Source organism: Haematobia irritans, chromosome 1 (genome assembly GCF_050003625.1).
Source record: "Haematobia irritans isolate KBUSLIRL chromosome 1, ASM5000362v1, whole genome shotgun sequence".
In the NCBI taxonomy this organism is placed as follows: Eukaryota; Metazoa; Arthropoda; class Insecta; order Diptera; family Muscidae; genus Haematobia; species Haematobia irritans.
The window spans coordinates 74,294,651-74,310,027 of NC_134397.1; the positions used below are offsets into that span (position 1 = coordinate 74,294,651).

General features: G+C 35.9%; 1 protein-coding gene across 1 annotated transcript; it reads left to right on the plus strand.

Annotated features, from left to right (window-relative positions):
- Window positions 1–13,799: 13,799 nt before the first annotated feature.
- On the plus strand, window positions 13,800–14,560 carry LOC142239158 (UPAR/Ly6 domain-containing protein qvr-like). The gene is made up of 3 exons (XM_075310929.1): window positions 13,800–13,914; window positions 13,992–14,120; window positions 14,309–14,560. The coding sequence occupies exons 1-3, from the start codon at window positions 13,851–13,853 to the stop codon at window positions 14,488–14,490; spliced, it is 375 nt and encodes a 124-aa protein (XP_075167044.1). The 5' UTR covers window positions 13,800–13,850; the 3' UTR covers window positions 14,491–14,560.
- The last annotated feature ends 817 nt before the right edge of the window (window positions 14,561–15,377 follow it).

Genomic DNA, 15,377 nt, shown 5'->3' on the forward strand with positions numbered 1-15,377 from the left:
CACACTTCTCGTTTATGATTACCATGTAACACATGGGCCTACCAAGCACCAAACTCAAAAGAACAAGTTTTTTTTTTTGTCGCAAAATGCATCAGCAGCAGGAGCAACATTTTGGTCATCATCACTATCATTGTCGAGGCTATCAACACCATTGGTCCTTCCCATTGTCGCGGATGTATACTCCGGAATAAAGTAATCAAACATCTCGGCTCATCACTTGGCAACAAGCCAATAGCAAAGTGTGTGACAATAATCCGCTGCGAGATTGAGGGACAAGTACCACCACAGAACTAAAAGGCAAACTTATAGATGTAACAAAACAAAAAAGCAGGACATCAACACACTACCGCAAACAAACAAAGGAAAATGTGCTTCGTACAGAAATTAAATTAGAACCGTGAGTAAGGAGAGAGATAGACACAGAGTGAAGAATATTGATGTCTTCAATTTCATCAAAAACTTTAATTTCAGTCGATATTGAGGAAATGAAATAACACGATTTAGAATAGACATCTGCTATTAGGCACACTGTAAAAAAATTGTCGTGAGGCCAACGACCTCATGTCCTTATATTGCTTAGCATAGAAGACGCATTTTTCTGATATAATTTTTATACCCTTCACCACTACTGTGGTACAGGGTATAATAAGTTTGTGCATTTGTATGTAACGCCAAGAAGGAAAAGTCTGAGACCCATCGTTTAGTATACCGATCGTCTTAGAATTAAATTCTGAGTCGATTTAGCGATGTCCGTCCGTCTGTCTGTCTGTCTGTCTGTCCGTCTGTCTGTCTGTCTGTTGATGTATTTTTGTGTGCAAAGTACAGCTCGCAGTTTTAGTCCGATTGTCCTAAAATTTGGTACAGGGTCCTGTTTCGGCTCAAAGACAATCCCTATTGATTTTGGAAAAAATCGGTTCAGATTTAGATATAGCTGTCATATATATTTTTCACCGATCTGGTCATAATTGGCGTGTGTATCAACCGATCTTCCTCAAATTCCGTACATCCGAATATTTTATGAGTCTCGAAAAACTTGCAAAATATCATCCAAATCGGTTCAGGTTTAGATATAGCTCCCATATATAGCTTTCACCCGATTTACACTCATTTGCCCACAGAGGCCAATTTTTTGCTCCGATTTAGTTGAAATTTTGCACAGGGAGTAGAATTAGCATTATAGCTATGCGTGTCAAATTTGGTGGAAATCGGTTCAGATTTAGATATAGCTCCCATATATAGCTTTCGCCCGATTTACACTCAAATGACCACAGAGGCCAATTTTTTGCTCCGATTTAGTTGAAATTTTGCACAGGAAGTAGAATTAGTATTGTAGCTATGTGTCCCAAATTTGGTTGAAATCGGTTCAGATTTAGATATAGCTCCCATATATAGCTTTCGCCCGATTTACACTCATATGACCACAGAGGCCAATCGTTTACTCCGATTTAATTGAAATTTTGCACAGGAAGTAGAATTAGCATTGTAGCTATGCGTGTTAAATTTGGTGAAATCGGATCAGATTTAAATATAGCTCCCATATATATGTTTTTCTGATTTGGACAAAAATTGTCAAACATTTTCCTTGTAAAATCGCCACTGCTTAGTCGAAAAGTTGTAAAAATGACTCTAATTTTCCTAAACTTCTAATACATATATATCGAGCGATAAATCATAAATAAACTTTTGCGAAGTTTCCTTAAAATTGCTTCAGATTTAAATGTTTCCCATATTTTTATACCCTTCACCACTACTGTGGTACAGGGTATAATAAGTTTGTGCATTTGTATGTAACGCCAAGAAGGAAAAGTCTGAGACCCATCGTTTAGTATACCGATCGTCTTAGAATTAAATTCTGAGTCGATTTAGCGATGTCCGTCTGTCTGTCTGTCCGTCTGTCTGTCTGTTGATGTATTTTTGTGTGCAAAGTACAGCTCGCAGTTTTAGTACGATTGTCCTAAAATTTGGTACAGAGTCCTGTTTCGGCTCAAAGACGAACCCTCTTGATTTTGGAAAAAATCGGTTCAGATTTAGATATAGATGCCATATATATTTGTCACCGATCTGGTCATAATTGGCGTGTATATCAACCGATCTTCCTAAAATTCCGTACATCCGAATATTTTATGAGTCTCGAAAAACTTGCAAAATATCAGCCAAATCGATTCAGATTTAGATATAGCTCCCATATATAGCTTTCGCCCGATTTACACTCATTTGACCACAGAGGCCAATTTTTTGCTCCGATTTAGTTGAAATTTTGCACAGGGAGTAGAATTAGCATTGTAGCTATGCGTGTCAAATTTGGTTGAAATCGGTTCAGATTTAGATATAGCTCCCATATATAGCTTTCGCCCGATTTACACTCAAATGACCACAGAGGCCAATTTTTTGCTCCGATTTAGTTGAAATTTTGCACAGGGAGTGTAATTAGCATTGTAGCTATGCGTGCCAAATTTGGTTGAAATCGGTTCAGATTTAGATATAGCTCCCATATATAGCTTTCGCCCGATTTACACTCATATGACCACAGAGGCCAATTTTTGGCTCAGATTTAGTTGAAATTTTGCACAGGGAGTAGAATTAGCATTGTAGCTATGCGTGCCAAATTTGGTTGAAATCGGTTCAGATTTAGATATATCTCCCATATACAGCTTTCGCCCGATTTACACTCATATGACCGTAGAGGCCAATTTTTAACTCCGATTTAGTTGAAATTTTACACAGGGAGTAGAATTAGCATTGTAGCTATGCGTGCCAAATTTGGTTGAAATCGGTTCAGATTTAGATATAGCTCCCATATATATGTTTTTTCGATTTCGACAAAAATGGTCAAAATACCATCATTTTCCTTGTAAAATCGCCACTGCTTAGTCGAAAAGTTGTAAAAATGACTCTAATTTTCCTAAACTTCTAATGCATATATATCGAGAGATAAATCATAAATAAACTTTTGCGAAGTTTTCTTAAAATTTCTCCAGATTTAAATGTTTCCCATATTTTTTTACTAACATTGTGTTCCACCCTAGTGCATTAGCCGACTTAAATTTTGAGTCTATAGATTTTGTAGAAGTCTATCAAATTCTGTCCAGATCGAGTGATATTTAAATGTATGTATTTGGGACAAACCTTTAAATATAGCCCCAACACATTTGACGGATGTGATATGGTATCGAAAATTTAGATCTACAAAGTGGTGCAGGGTATAATATAGTCGGGCCCGCCCGACTGTAGACTTTCCTTACTTGTTTTTTACTAAAATTGTGTTCCACCCTAGTGCATTAGCCAACTTAAATTTTGAGTCTATAGATTTTGTAAAAGTCTATCAAATTCTGTCCAAATCGAGTGATATTTAAATGTATGTATTTGGGACAAACCTTTATATATAGCCCCCAACACATTTGACGGATGTGATATGGTATCGAAAATTTAGATCTACAAAGTGGTGCAGGGTATAATATAATCGGCCCCGCCCGACTTTAGACTTTCCTTACTTGTTTTTCCTTATCGAAATTCGATAAACTTTTCAATGAGGTCGTTTTGTCCTTATAGTTAAGTGATTCGACTTAAAATTGGGTATCCTAACATGGAAGAAAATTTCATGTTACTAGAGACAACATGGCTTTTTTTTACGTGAAACATAGCATAACTTGCACTGGAAATTTGGAAATCTAAGTTGTCGTTAAAACGTCTTTAATGGACTTTGGTAGCTCCAGAAGAAAAAAGTTAAGACAAGTTTATATGCAATTAAGTTAGGCGCGGTCGAATCTTAAATACCCACCACCATGAAACAAATATAATATTTAGGTTACGTTAGGTTATAGAGGATGACACCAAATCTGTAGAACGAAAAAATGGTGTCCACTTAGACCATACTGGTCCATTGTGATTCTTCATGGTTGTTTCTTTCCTCTTCGACATCTGTCTTTCTCTGTCCGGGTCGGTCACATCTCCTTTACGGTTCTCTAGGTCTTCCATCCTGAAGCCTTGATAAAGTCGAGTATATCCTTTAAATTACAGTCCCGTACCTCAGTAATATCCTGAAAGAAAACAAGTATGTACGGCCGTAAGTTCGGCCAGGCCGAAGCTTATGTACCCTCCACCATGGATTGCGTAGAAACTTCTTCTAAACACTGCCATCCACAATCTAATTACTTAAGTTGCGGCAACGCTTGCCGATGGCAAGGTAACTTAAAACCTCCTAACACCGTCTTCTAAATTGTATGTAAGTCCATACGTGGTTATATTAAATCAAATAAGATCGATCAAATACGTATATAATTCAGTTTGACAAAATTTTCTATAGACATAAAAAAATTTAACAAAATTTTCTATAAATCAAATAAGATCGATCAAATACGTATATAATTCAGTTTGACAAATTTTTCTATAGACATAAAAAAATTTAACAAAATTTTCTATAGAAATAAAATTTTCACAAAATTTTCTATACAAAGAAATTTTTGACAAAATTTTCTACAGAAATAACATTTTAACAAACTTTTCTATAGAAATTAATTTTAACAAAATTTTCTATAGAAATAAAATTTTGACTAAATTTTCTATAGAAATAAAATTTTGACAAGATTTTCTATAGAAATAAAATTTTAACAAAAATTTTCTATAGAAATAAAATTTTGACAACATTTTCTATAGAAGTAAAATTTGGAAAAAAAAACTCTATAGAATTAAATTTTGACAAAATTTTCTATAGGAATAAAATTTTGACAAAATTTTCTATAGAAATAAAATTTTGACAAAATTTTCTATAGAAATAAAATTTTGACTAAATTTTCTATAGAAATAAAATTTTAACAAAAATTTTCTATAGAAATAAAATTTTAACAAAATGTTCTATAGAAATAAAATTTTGGTAGATTATTTTTGGCTCGAGTGGCAACCATGATTATGAATCACAATGGACTGAATAGTCTAAGTGAGCCTGATACATCGGGCTGCCACATAACCTATGATTATGAACCGTTATCATGTGCTGACACCACGTACCAAATTTCAACCGGATCGCATGAAATTTGTTTCTCTTAGAGGCTCCGCAAGCCAAATCTGGGGATCGATTTATACGGGGGCTATATATAATTATGGACGGATATGGACCAATTCCAGCATGGTTGTTGGATACCATATACACCACGTACCAAATTTCAACCGGATCGGATGAATTTTGCTCCTCCAAGAGGCTCCGGAGGTCAAATCTGGGGATCGGCTTATATGGGGGCTATATATAATTATGGATCGATATGGACCAATTTTGGCATGGTTGTTACAGACAACATACTAACACCACGTACCAAATTTCAATCGGATCGGATGACTTTTGCTCCTCTAAGAGGCTACGGAAGTCAAATCTGGGGATCGGTTTATATGGGGCTATATATAATTATGGGCCGATGTGGACCAATTTTTGCATGGTCATTAGAGAACATATACCAACACCATGTACCAAATTTCAGCCGGATCGGATGAAATTTGCTTCTCTTGGAGGCTCCGCAAGACAAATCTGAGGATCGGTTTATTGGGAGGCTATATATAATTATGAACCGATGTGGACCAATTTTTGCATGGTTGATAGAGACCATATACTAACACCATGTGCCAAATTTCAGCCGGATTGGATGAAATTTGGTTTTCTTAGTGGCTCCGCAAGCCAAATCGGGGGATCGGTTTATATGGGGGCTATATGTAATTATGGACCGATATGGACCAATTTGTGCATGGTTGTTAGAGACCATATACTAACACCAGGTACCAAATTTCAGCCGGATCGGATGAAATTTGCTTCTCTTAGAGCAATCGCAAGCCACATTTGGGGGTCCGTTTATATGGGGGCAATACGTAAAAGTGGACCGATATGGACCAATTTGTGCATGGTTGTTAGAGACCATATACTAACACCAGGTACCAAATTTCAGCCGGATCGGATGAAATTTGATTCTCTTAGAGCAATCGCAAGCCAAATTTGGGGGTCCGTTTATATGGGGGCAATACGTAAAAGTGGACCGATGTGGCCCATTTGCAATACCATCCGACCTACATCAATAACAACTACTTGTGCCAAGTTTCAAGTCGATAGCTTGTTTCGTTCGGAAGTTATCGTGATTTCAACAGACGGACGGACGGAATATATATACTTTATGGGGTCTTAGAGCAATATTTCGATGTGTTACAAACGGAATGACAAAGTTAATATACCCCCATCCTATGGTGGAGGGTATAAAAAGAGCCCTGTATCATATTTCTTCTAAAAGATAATGCCGGACACTGGCACAGAAAATGGTAAGAGTCTTCTATGGCCTCCGGGTCAAGGCACCATCTACAAATATCATTGACCATTAAGCCATTGCCATATGCTTCCCAAGTATATTGTGTCCCGTTATGATGCCTATCAACGGCCTCAAATCCTCTCTATTCGTCGCCATTAGAAATCCTGAGTTCCCATTACTCTTGTCGTTCCATATCAGCTTGGTCTGCTCGCAACCCACAGAGGAGGTCCATCGTTCCTTTCAGATATCATCATATTTAGCATTGACCCTATTAGGTTAGGTGAGGTGTCAGCCCGATGTATCAGACTCACTTATACTATTCAGTCCATTGTGATACCACATTGGTGAACTTCTCTCTGATCACTGAGTGCTGCCCGATTCCATGTTAAGCTCAATGACAAGGGACCTCTTTTTTATGGCCGAGTCCGAACGGCGTTCCACATTCCAGTGAAACCACTTCGACAAGTTTTGAAACCCTCAGAAATGTCACCAGCATTACTGAGGTGGGATAATCCACCGGACTGCATAGTCTAAGTGCGCCTTATACATCGGGCTGCCACCTAACCTAACCTATCCTGCCTCCTCTTTGCCCCTTATTCCATAATCAACAGGAGCTCCGCAGCTTTGACAATAGGAAATACATCCGCCTGAAAGATACTGCATGCGTTGTCCATTCCATATGACTCCTTGCTGCTCGCAGTTAATACCACAGCCCGTGACTTCAGCCATCTTCGATCCGTCCGTATAAATGTTCAGATCTCCAAAAGGTATACGCTTTTCCTCCCAGCCATCTATACTTGGGATAATAAATCTTAGGTTGCCCTCACATACATGCCGAGTTGCCATATAGTCCATTCTTAAGCGTTGCCTAACTGAAGCAACCAGTTCCGTGTGCCTACAGGTCGTGTTTCCGAGTAAGTCTAAGCTCTTCAGTCTCATGAGTATCACCTAGGCTGTCTTCATGATGTGTAGATCAAGCGGGCAAATTCCCATTAAAACCTCTAGAGCTGCAGTGGCCGTTGTCCTCATCGCACCAGTCATGTAGATGAGAGACGTAAAATACTTTTTCATTTTGTATTTCAGCCAAAATTGATAAAAATTGGGATATCCATACGCTCACTAAATCAAATCGGGAGATCGATCTATAAAGGGGTTATACCAAAAAAAGGACCTATACACACCATGTACACCTCTTTGTGGAGCTGAAATATGTGTTGATTTTGAATTTCAGTCAAATCGAATAAAAACTAGTAAGAAAAGTCTAAAGTCGGGCGTAGCCGACTATATTATACCCTTCACCACTATGTAGACCAACATTTGTGTTACCATCTCAATTACTTCAAATTTGCTGGGAGCAATATAAAGGTTTGCATTCCCAGATACAAATGCTTATAACGGAATAAAAATTTAAATCGGATAACACCCTGGGATAAAATACATTGTTAGTAAAAAACAAGTAAGGAAAGTCTAAAGTCGGGCGGGCTGACTATATTATACTCTGCACCACTTTGTAGATCTAAATTTTCGATACCATATCACATCCGTCAAATGTGTTGGGGGGAATATATAAATATTTGTCCCAAATACATACATTTAAATATCACTCGATCTGGACAGAATTTGATAGACTTCTACAAAATCTATAGACTCAAAATTTAAGTCGGCTAATGCACTACACTGAATAAAATATTGTCGTGAAGTCAAAGATTTAATGTCTTTAAAATACGAATGCGAATTTTGCTTAGCATAGAAGACGCATTTCTCTAATATAAAGATTTTTTCCTTCTCCAAAAGTCGATAAACTTTTCAATGAAGTCGTATTGTCCTTATAATTAAGTGATTTCAATTAAAAATGGGTATCATAACATGAAAGAAAAAATGTTTGGGCTAAGGTCAACTTGACTTTAATTATTCAGAAAAATTCTTTAAAATTAATGAAATTGTCTTTAAATTTGTTGTCTTTTTGCATCTTCACTACAAAGCAAAAAATCGTTCAAATATAGGACATGTTTTTCAACACTTTATTTTAAAGACGTTTTTTACTTGAAACATGGCAAAAATTCTACTGGAAGTCGAGTCTGAATGTGGAAAATAAAGTTGTCATTAACTCGTTTTTAAGGGACTTTGATGGCTTATGAAGAAAAAAAGGTGAAAAAGCGAAAAATTTAAATTGGCTTCCTAGAAGCAAGTACACAAAACCCAAATTTAAAAGAGAATTGTGTCTTAAAAGTATCCTTACTTCTATTCTCCGCTTCTTTGGCTCGGAATCAATACCAAAAGTTTTAAAGTAAAGACAAAATCTTTGGAACCGGGCATGCTTTTTTTTAAGTGTAGGGTGGAACACAATGTTAGTAAAAATATGGGAAACATTTAAATCTGAAGCAATTTTAAGGAAACTTCGCAAAAGTTTATTTATGATTTATTGCTCGATATATATGTATTAGAAGTTTAGGAAAATTAGAGTAATTTTTACAACTTTTGGACTAAGCAGTGGCGATTTTACAAAGAAAATGTTGGTATTTTGACCATTTTTGTCGAAATCAGAAAAAAATATATATGGGAGCTATATCTACATCTGAACCGATCTCAACCAAATTTGGAACACATGACTATATTACTAATTGTACTCCTAGTGCAAAATTTCAACCACATTGTTACAAAACTCTGGCTTCTGGGGCCATATAAGTCCATATCGAGCGAAAAATATATATGGAAGCTATATCTAAATCTGAACCGATTTCAATCAAATTTGGCACACATGACTATACCACCAATTGTACTCCTTGTGCAAAATTTCATCCAAATTGGGCCAAAACTCTGGCTTTTAGAACCACATTAGTCCATATCGGGCGAAAGATTTATATGGGAGCTATATCTAAATCTGAACCGATTTCAATCAAATTTGGCACACATGACTATATTACTAATTGTACTTCTAGTGCAAAATTTCAACCAAATTGGGCCAAAACTCTGGCTTTTAGGACCACATTAGTCCATATCAGGCGAAAGATATATATGGGAGCTATCTCTAAATCTGAAGCGATTTCAATCAAATTTGGCACACATGACTATATTACTAATTGTACTCCTAGTGCAAAATTCCAACCAAATTGGGCCAAAACTCTGGCTTCTGGGGCCATATAAGTCCATATCGGGCGAAAGATATATATGGGAGCTATATCTAAATCTGAACCGATTTCAATCAAATTTTGCACACTTGACTATACGACTAAGTGTTATGTTTGTACAAAAATTTAAAGCAAATCGGTATAAAACTCTGGCTGCTGGGTCCATGTTAGTGCATATCGGGCGAAAGATATATATGGGAGCTATATCTAAATCTGAACCGAGTTCGTCCAAAATTAATAGGGTTCTATTCTGACCCAAATTAGGACCATGTGCCAAATTTGAAGGCGTTTGGACATAAATTGCGACCTAGACTTTGATCACAAAAATGTGTTCACAGACAGACGGACGGACATGGTTATATCGACTCAGGGACCCACCCTGAGCATTATTTCCAAAGACTCCATTATTGCCAAAGACTCGCCTCCTTCGTTACAAACATATGCACTAACTTATAATACCCTATTCCACAGTGTGGCACAGGGTATAATTAAGCATAAAGATTTACTAAATTCGTCTTTCTCAGAACATAGTTCATTATTTCTTTAAATTTGTAAATTTTACTAGAAATGCGTTCATCATGAACTTCGTATGTCGCTAAAGACATTCTTGCAATTTTGAACTCGAATTTTTTCCTTCAAACTGCAAAATTTTCTTTAACAAATGAAAAAACTAAATTATGTCTAATAAATTTTCTTGCATTTTTCGAAAAATATTTACTTATTTTTGTGATATCATCATGATGCCAGCGTTTGTAATACTGTTTTGTTAAAATTTTCTAAAAATATAAAAAATTTTCTAAAACTAATCGAAAGTTTTCTTTCCTGGTGGGTTCACTGTTTTTTCAGTGTAGAGTACAGATCTCATTTATCGAATTTCTCATTCACCTTTTGCGATATATTATTAAAGCTATTCACGTCCAAACAAATGGTAGTTTAAAAATCCAAATTATTATTATACTCGTAGCTCTTGGTGTCCATCCGTCTGTCCATGTATTTGTTGTTCGCAGAATTCCGGTCGCAATTATTAACCGATTTGGATGAAATGGGGTGTATGGCGTTTTTTTTTTTGGCACGATGATGAACGCTATTGAATTTGAAATTTAGATATATTTGTATTGCCCGATTTCGATAAATAAGCCCATTTACAAACCGATCGGCGTCAAATTTTCGACAAAGTAATCTAATTGACCAGCCTATAATTGTGAAAATCTGTTCAGATTTAGATGTAGCTCCCATATGCATTTATACACCGCAAGTTTGGTTGGTACCACAGAAGGTTCCCTTGTGCTAATCTTGAGTAATATAAGGACACAATGGTCCAAAATAGGCTTATTAGGTGAAATTATATATTGGAGCTATATCTAAATATGAGATGAAGGTACCATAAGCTTACACAACTTTTCTTAAATAAGGAAACACGGGTTTTCCCCAAACCAATTTCGATGATTCCCCAACAAACGCAACTTTGGCTTGGAATCAATACCAAAATCAGTAAGGAAGGGTCAAAATCTTTGAATCCAAGTAAACTTTTTTGTTTGAGTTCTGGCAGCAATCCGATGTTGCAGACGATCGATCTACTAGGTAGAATATCTGTCATAAAATCCCTTGGGTATTCTATAAATTTCCAAGCAACCCCGAAGATTCGGCCTAGCCAAACTTTAGGCCGTATTTACTTGTTTTTATACCCACCACCATAGAACGGTGATGGGGGTATAATAAGTTTGTCATTCCGTGTGTAACACATCGAAATATCGATTTCCGACTATATAATGTAAATATATTTTTGATCAGGTAGAAATTCTAAGACCATATAAGCATGTCCGTTTGTCTGTCTGTTGTAATCATGCTACAGCCTTCAATAATGGTGATATCGCCCTGAAATTTGGCACAGATTCGTTTTTTGTTTGCAGGCAGGTCAAGTTCGAAGATGGGCTATATAGCTCCAAGTTTTGATATAGTCCCGATTTGGGGTCTTGGGCTTATAAGAACTGTAGTTTTTTTTATCTAATTTGCCTAAAATTAAAAATCTAAAGGTACTTGAGGACCATAAAAAGGTGTGCCGAAATTGGTGCCCATGGGTCCATGTTTTGGTATAGCCCCCCTATAGACCGATCTCCCGGTCTATAGGGGGCTTCTAGAAACTGTATTAACTATCCGATTTGCTTGAAATTGCAAATCTGGAGGCATTTTAGGACCATAAAGGGGGCTGTCGAAAATGGTGCCCATCGGTCCATGTTTTGGTATAGCCCCCATATAGACCGATCTCCCGATTTTGCTCCTTGGGCTTCTAGAAACTGTATTTACTATCCGATTTGCTTGAAATTGGAAATCTAGAGGTATTTTGGGACCATAAAGGGGGGTGTCCAAAATGGTGCCCATCGGTCCATGTTTTGGTGTAGCCCCCATATAGAGCGATCTCCCGATTTTTATTCTTGGGCTTTTATAAACTGTATTTATTGCCCGATTTGCCTGAAATTGGAAATCTAGAGGTATTTTGAGACCCCAAATATGTGTGCCGAAATTGATTGATAGGTCCATTTTTTGGTATAACCCCCATATAGAGCGATCTCCCGATTTTGCTTCTTGGGCTTCTAAAAACTGTATTTACTATCCGATTTGCCTAAAATTTGAAATCTAGAGGTATTTTGGGAACATAAAGAGTTGTGTAGAAAATGGTCCGTATCGGTCCATGGTTAGGTATAGTCGCCATATACACCGATCTCTCAATATTACTTCTTGGGCGTCTATAGACTATATTTTCTAGCCCATTTGCTTCACCCAGAGAAGGAATATGATCACCTCAAACATGTTTTAAGAGCAAAATGTTATTTTTGGGTGGTGACCATGTAACATGGTTTTCGCAACCATGTTATTTTCTCGGAAATCATGTATCTGATTTCGGCAAGCAGGATATATTTGACGAGAAAATAACATTTTAGTGACAAACATGTTACATGGTCACCATACAAAAATAACATTTTGCTCTTGAAACATGTTTGAGGTGATCTTATTCCTTCTCTGCGTGTTGAAATTGAAAATCTAAAGGTATTTTAAGATCACAAATAGGTGTGTCGCAAATGGTGCCTATTGGTCCATATTTTGGTATAGGCCCCATATAGACCGATCTACCGACTTTATTTCTTGGGCTTTTAAAATCCGTAGTTTTTATCCAATTTGCCGGAAATTAGAAATAAAGATGTATCTTACGACCATAAAGAGGTGTGTCGAAAATGGTGCGTATCGGTCCAAGTTTTGGTATAGCCCCTATATAGACCGATCTCCCGATTTTACTTCTTGGGCTTCTAGAATTCGTAGTTTTCACCCAATTCGTTTGAAAGTGGATCTCTAGAGGTATTTGAGGAACATTAAGAGGTGGTGAGTATTGGTCCATGTTTTTGTATAGCCCCCATATAGACCTAACTCCCGAATTTATTTCTGGAATCCGGATGACCACAAATAGGTCAGCCGAATATGGTGTGTGTCGACCCATGTTTTAGAATAGCCTCCACCATGTTTTAGTATAGCCATGTTTTAGTATAGTCTCCAGATTTAACTCCTTGGGCTTTTAGAAACCGTAGTTTTTACCCGATTCGCACAAAAATTTAAATATACTGGAATTTTAGACCCTCAAAAATCTGTATCGCATTTATTTTTACCTGTCCGTTTTGTAAGGCATCGATATAGACCGATTTAACTTCTTGAGGGTACACCCAAAGAAAAAAAATATTTTCCTTCGGATTAAAATTTTAAACAAACGAAATTTCCCTTTCGTATAAAGTATTTTCGTTTAGAGCAAACTAATCCGAATTTTTGATAAGCGATTTAACGATTGTCTCTAAAATTTGTTTCAAAAGAAAACTATGCTTGTCTAAAATTTCGTTCCTCAGAAAAGAAAACACTTCCTTCAGGGTATAACAGGCGCACTGATCATGAAAATTGCTTGAAATTGAAAGTAAAATTTCCAGATTTTACCCATAGTATTCATTTAAATAATGGCGGTAAAAATCTGCAGATTTAAGATTTCAAATCAAGGCGTTATTTCATCATATACACGATATGTTTATGATTTCACTAAAACTCAAACAAAATTGGTTCTCATAAATCCAGAATCTGATCTGGTCTTCATAGGTAGAATCTTTAAATTTTTTCTTCGTGAAGCGTACTGGTAGAACTGATTTGCTTGGGAGAAGATTTGTCATCAAACCCCCCAAGTAACCCGCTACGACAATGAGTTTTCAAAGTAAACTATTATATTTGATTCATGGTGGTGGGTATTTAAGATTCGGCCCGGCCGAACTTACTGCTGTATATACTTGTTTATTTGTACCCTGTTTACCTTGTTTAGAGTATCCTGCAATTTTGCTGTCACTAATTTTTGTTGTTTGACATTTGACACACTTATATTTTAATATATAGAGAATTTTGTAAGATTATCTTGAAAATAATGAATTTCTTATGGAAAGAATTTTTAATTATCTTTCTTATTGTATCGCCAAATATTGAAGGAGGTAAACGATAAAATATTCTCTACGAAAATGTCATAATTAAATAATCAACTTTATTTTTCTCATTCTATCGTTTTCAGTATCGAGTCTTATATGCTATTATTGCAACTCCTATGGATATTTAGATTGTGGTGATATTGACAGATCCGCCAATAATACCGAGTTAAGAATATGCAGCTCTGTATGTTATACGAAAAAATTTAAATTTAGTATGTGATCGGAATTTGACGAGTGAGCATTTCAAAAGTGGATATATCGATAGATTTAATTTTGACATAGCATCAAATTTGAATTTAAGAAACGAGTACTTCTCCACTTTTGAAAGAAATCATCAGAATATTTGCATTTCTGAATTTTGTGCTATAATTCTCTGTTTCCTTTTTTCTTTTGTCCGAAGGAGACTATTACGTCTTTGGTCGTGGTTGTGGTACCACTTGGGACTGTGATCAACGCAATGGCATGTGCTGTTACTGTAAAGAGGATTTCTGTAATTATGGGAACGATTGCTATAGTCATAGTTACCATTTGCATTTGTCGCAAACTTTATTTATTTGTATTCTGTCATTAAACTTAATATAATGTAATCCATCTCATATTATTAGATTTAATTATTCAATAAAATTTAGATATTTAATTATTCATTAATTTATTCATATTTGTGTTTGAAAAAAAGCTGGGTAATAGTTTTACAAATAGCCATATTAGATGCAGTAAAGTTTTACGCCTACACCCTCAAAAAATCGCTGCTGTAACATATACCCCAAACCAAGGCCGTAGCCAGGATTTTAATTCGGGGTTGGTTCAACTTTAAAAAAAATATTCATATAATCTCATGTGTAGAAAATTTAATTATGCATAGGTATGTATACAATATTTTTATAATATCAAATTGAGCCGACGGGCTTTTTGGGCAGCAAATAAATCAATGACTTCTTCAGTCGGCACATTTATTCGGCGATGAACCGACATTAATGCCAATCCATTGAGTCTACTCTCCCTAGTCGAATTTCTAAGATACGTCTTTAAACTCTTCATTGTTGAAAATGAACGTTCGGATTAGCACGTAGTAACTGCAGGGATGGAAAATGCAGTACTATAGTACTTTTTTCAATACTTTTTCACCCCGGTCAGTACCGTAGTACCCCCGCAAAGGATTTAGTACCTTTTGTGTAGACATTTTTGTGTCGATATCAGATTTATGGTACAATAGCTTTGACAAAATATTTTAATATTTTGAGAAAGTCTTTATCAACCTTATTTGCTAATAGTCTTTTACAAATATGGCAAAACAGATATGTTCATGTGGGAAGAAAATCTCGATTTTGTAAAAGACATAGTCAAAAACAGGATTTTATTGAACTTCAAGAATGTTTTAGTCGAAAAAAGAATGCGATTCTATATTATTGACTTTTTATTTCGGTAGAAAATGTTGTCAAAATTTTATTTCTATATAGAATTTTTGCAAA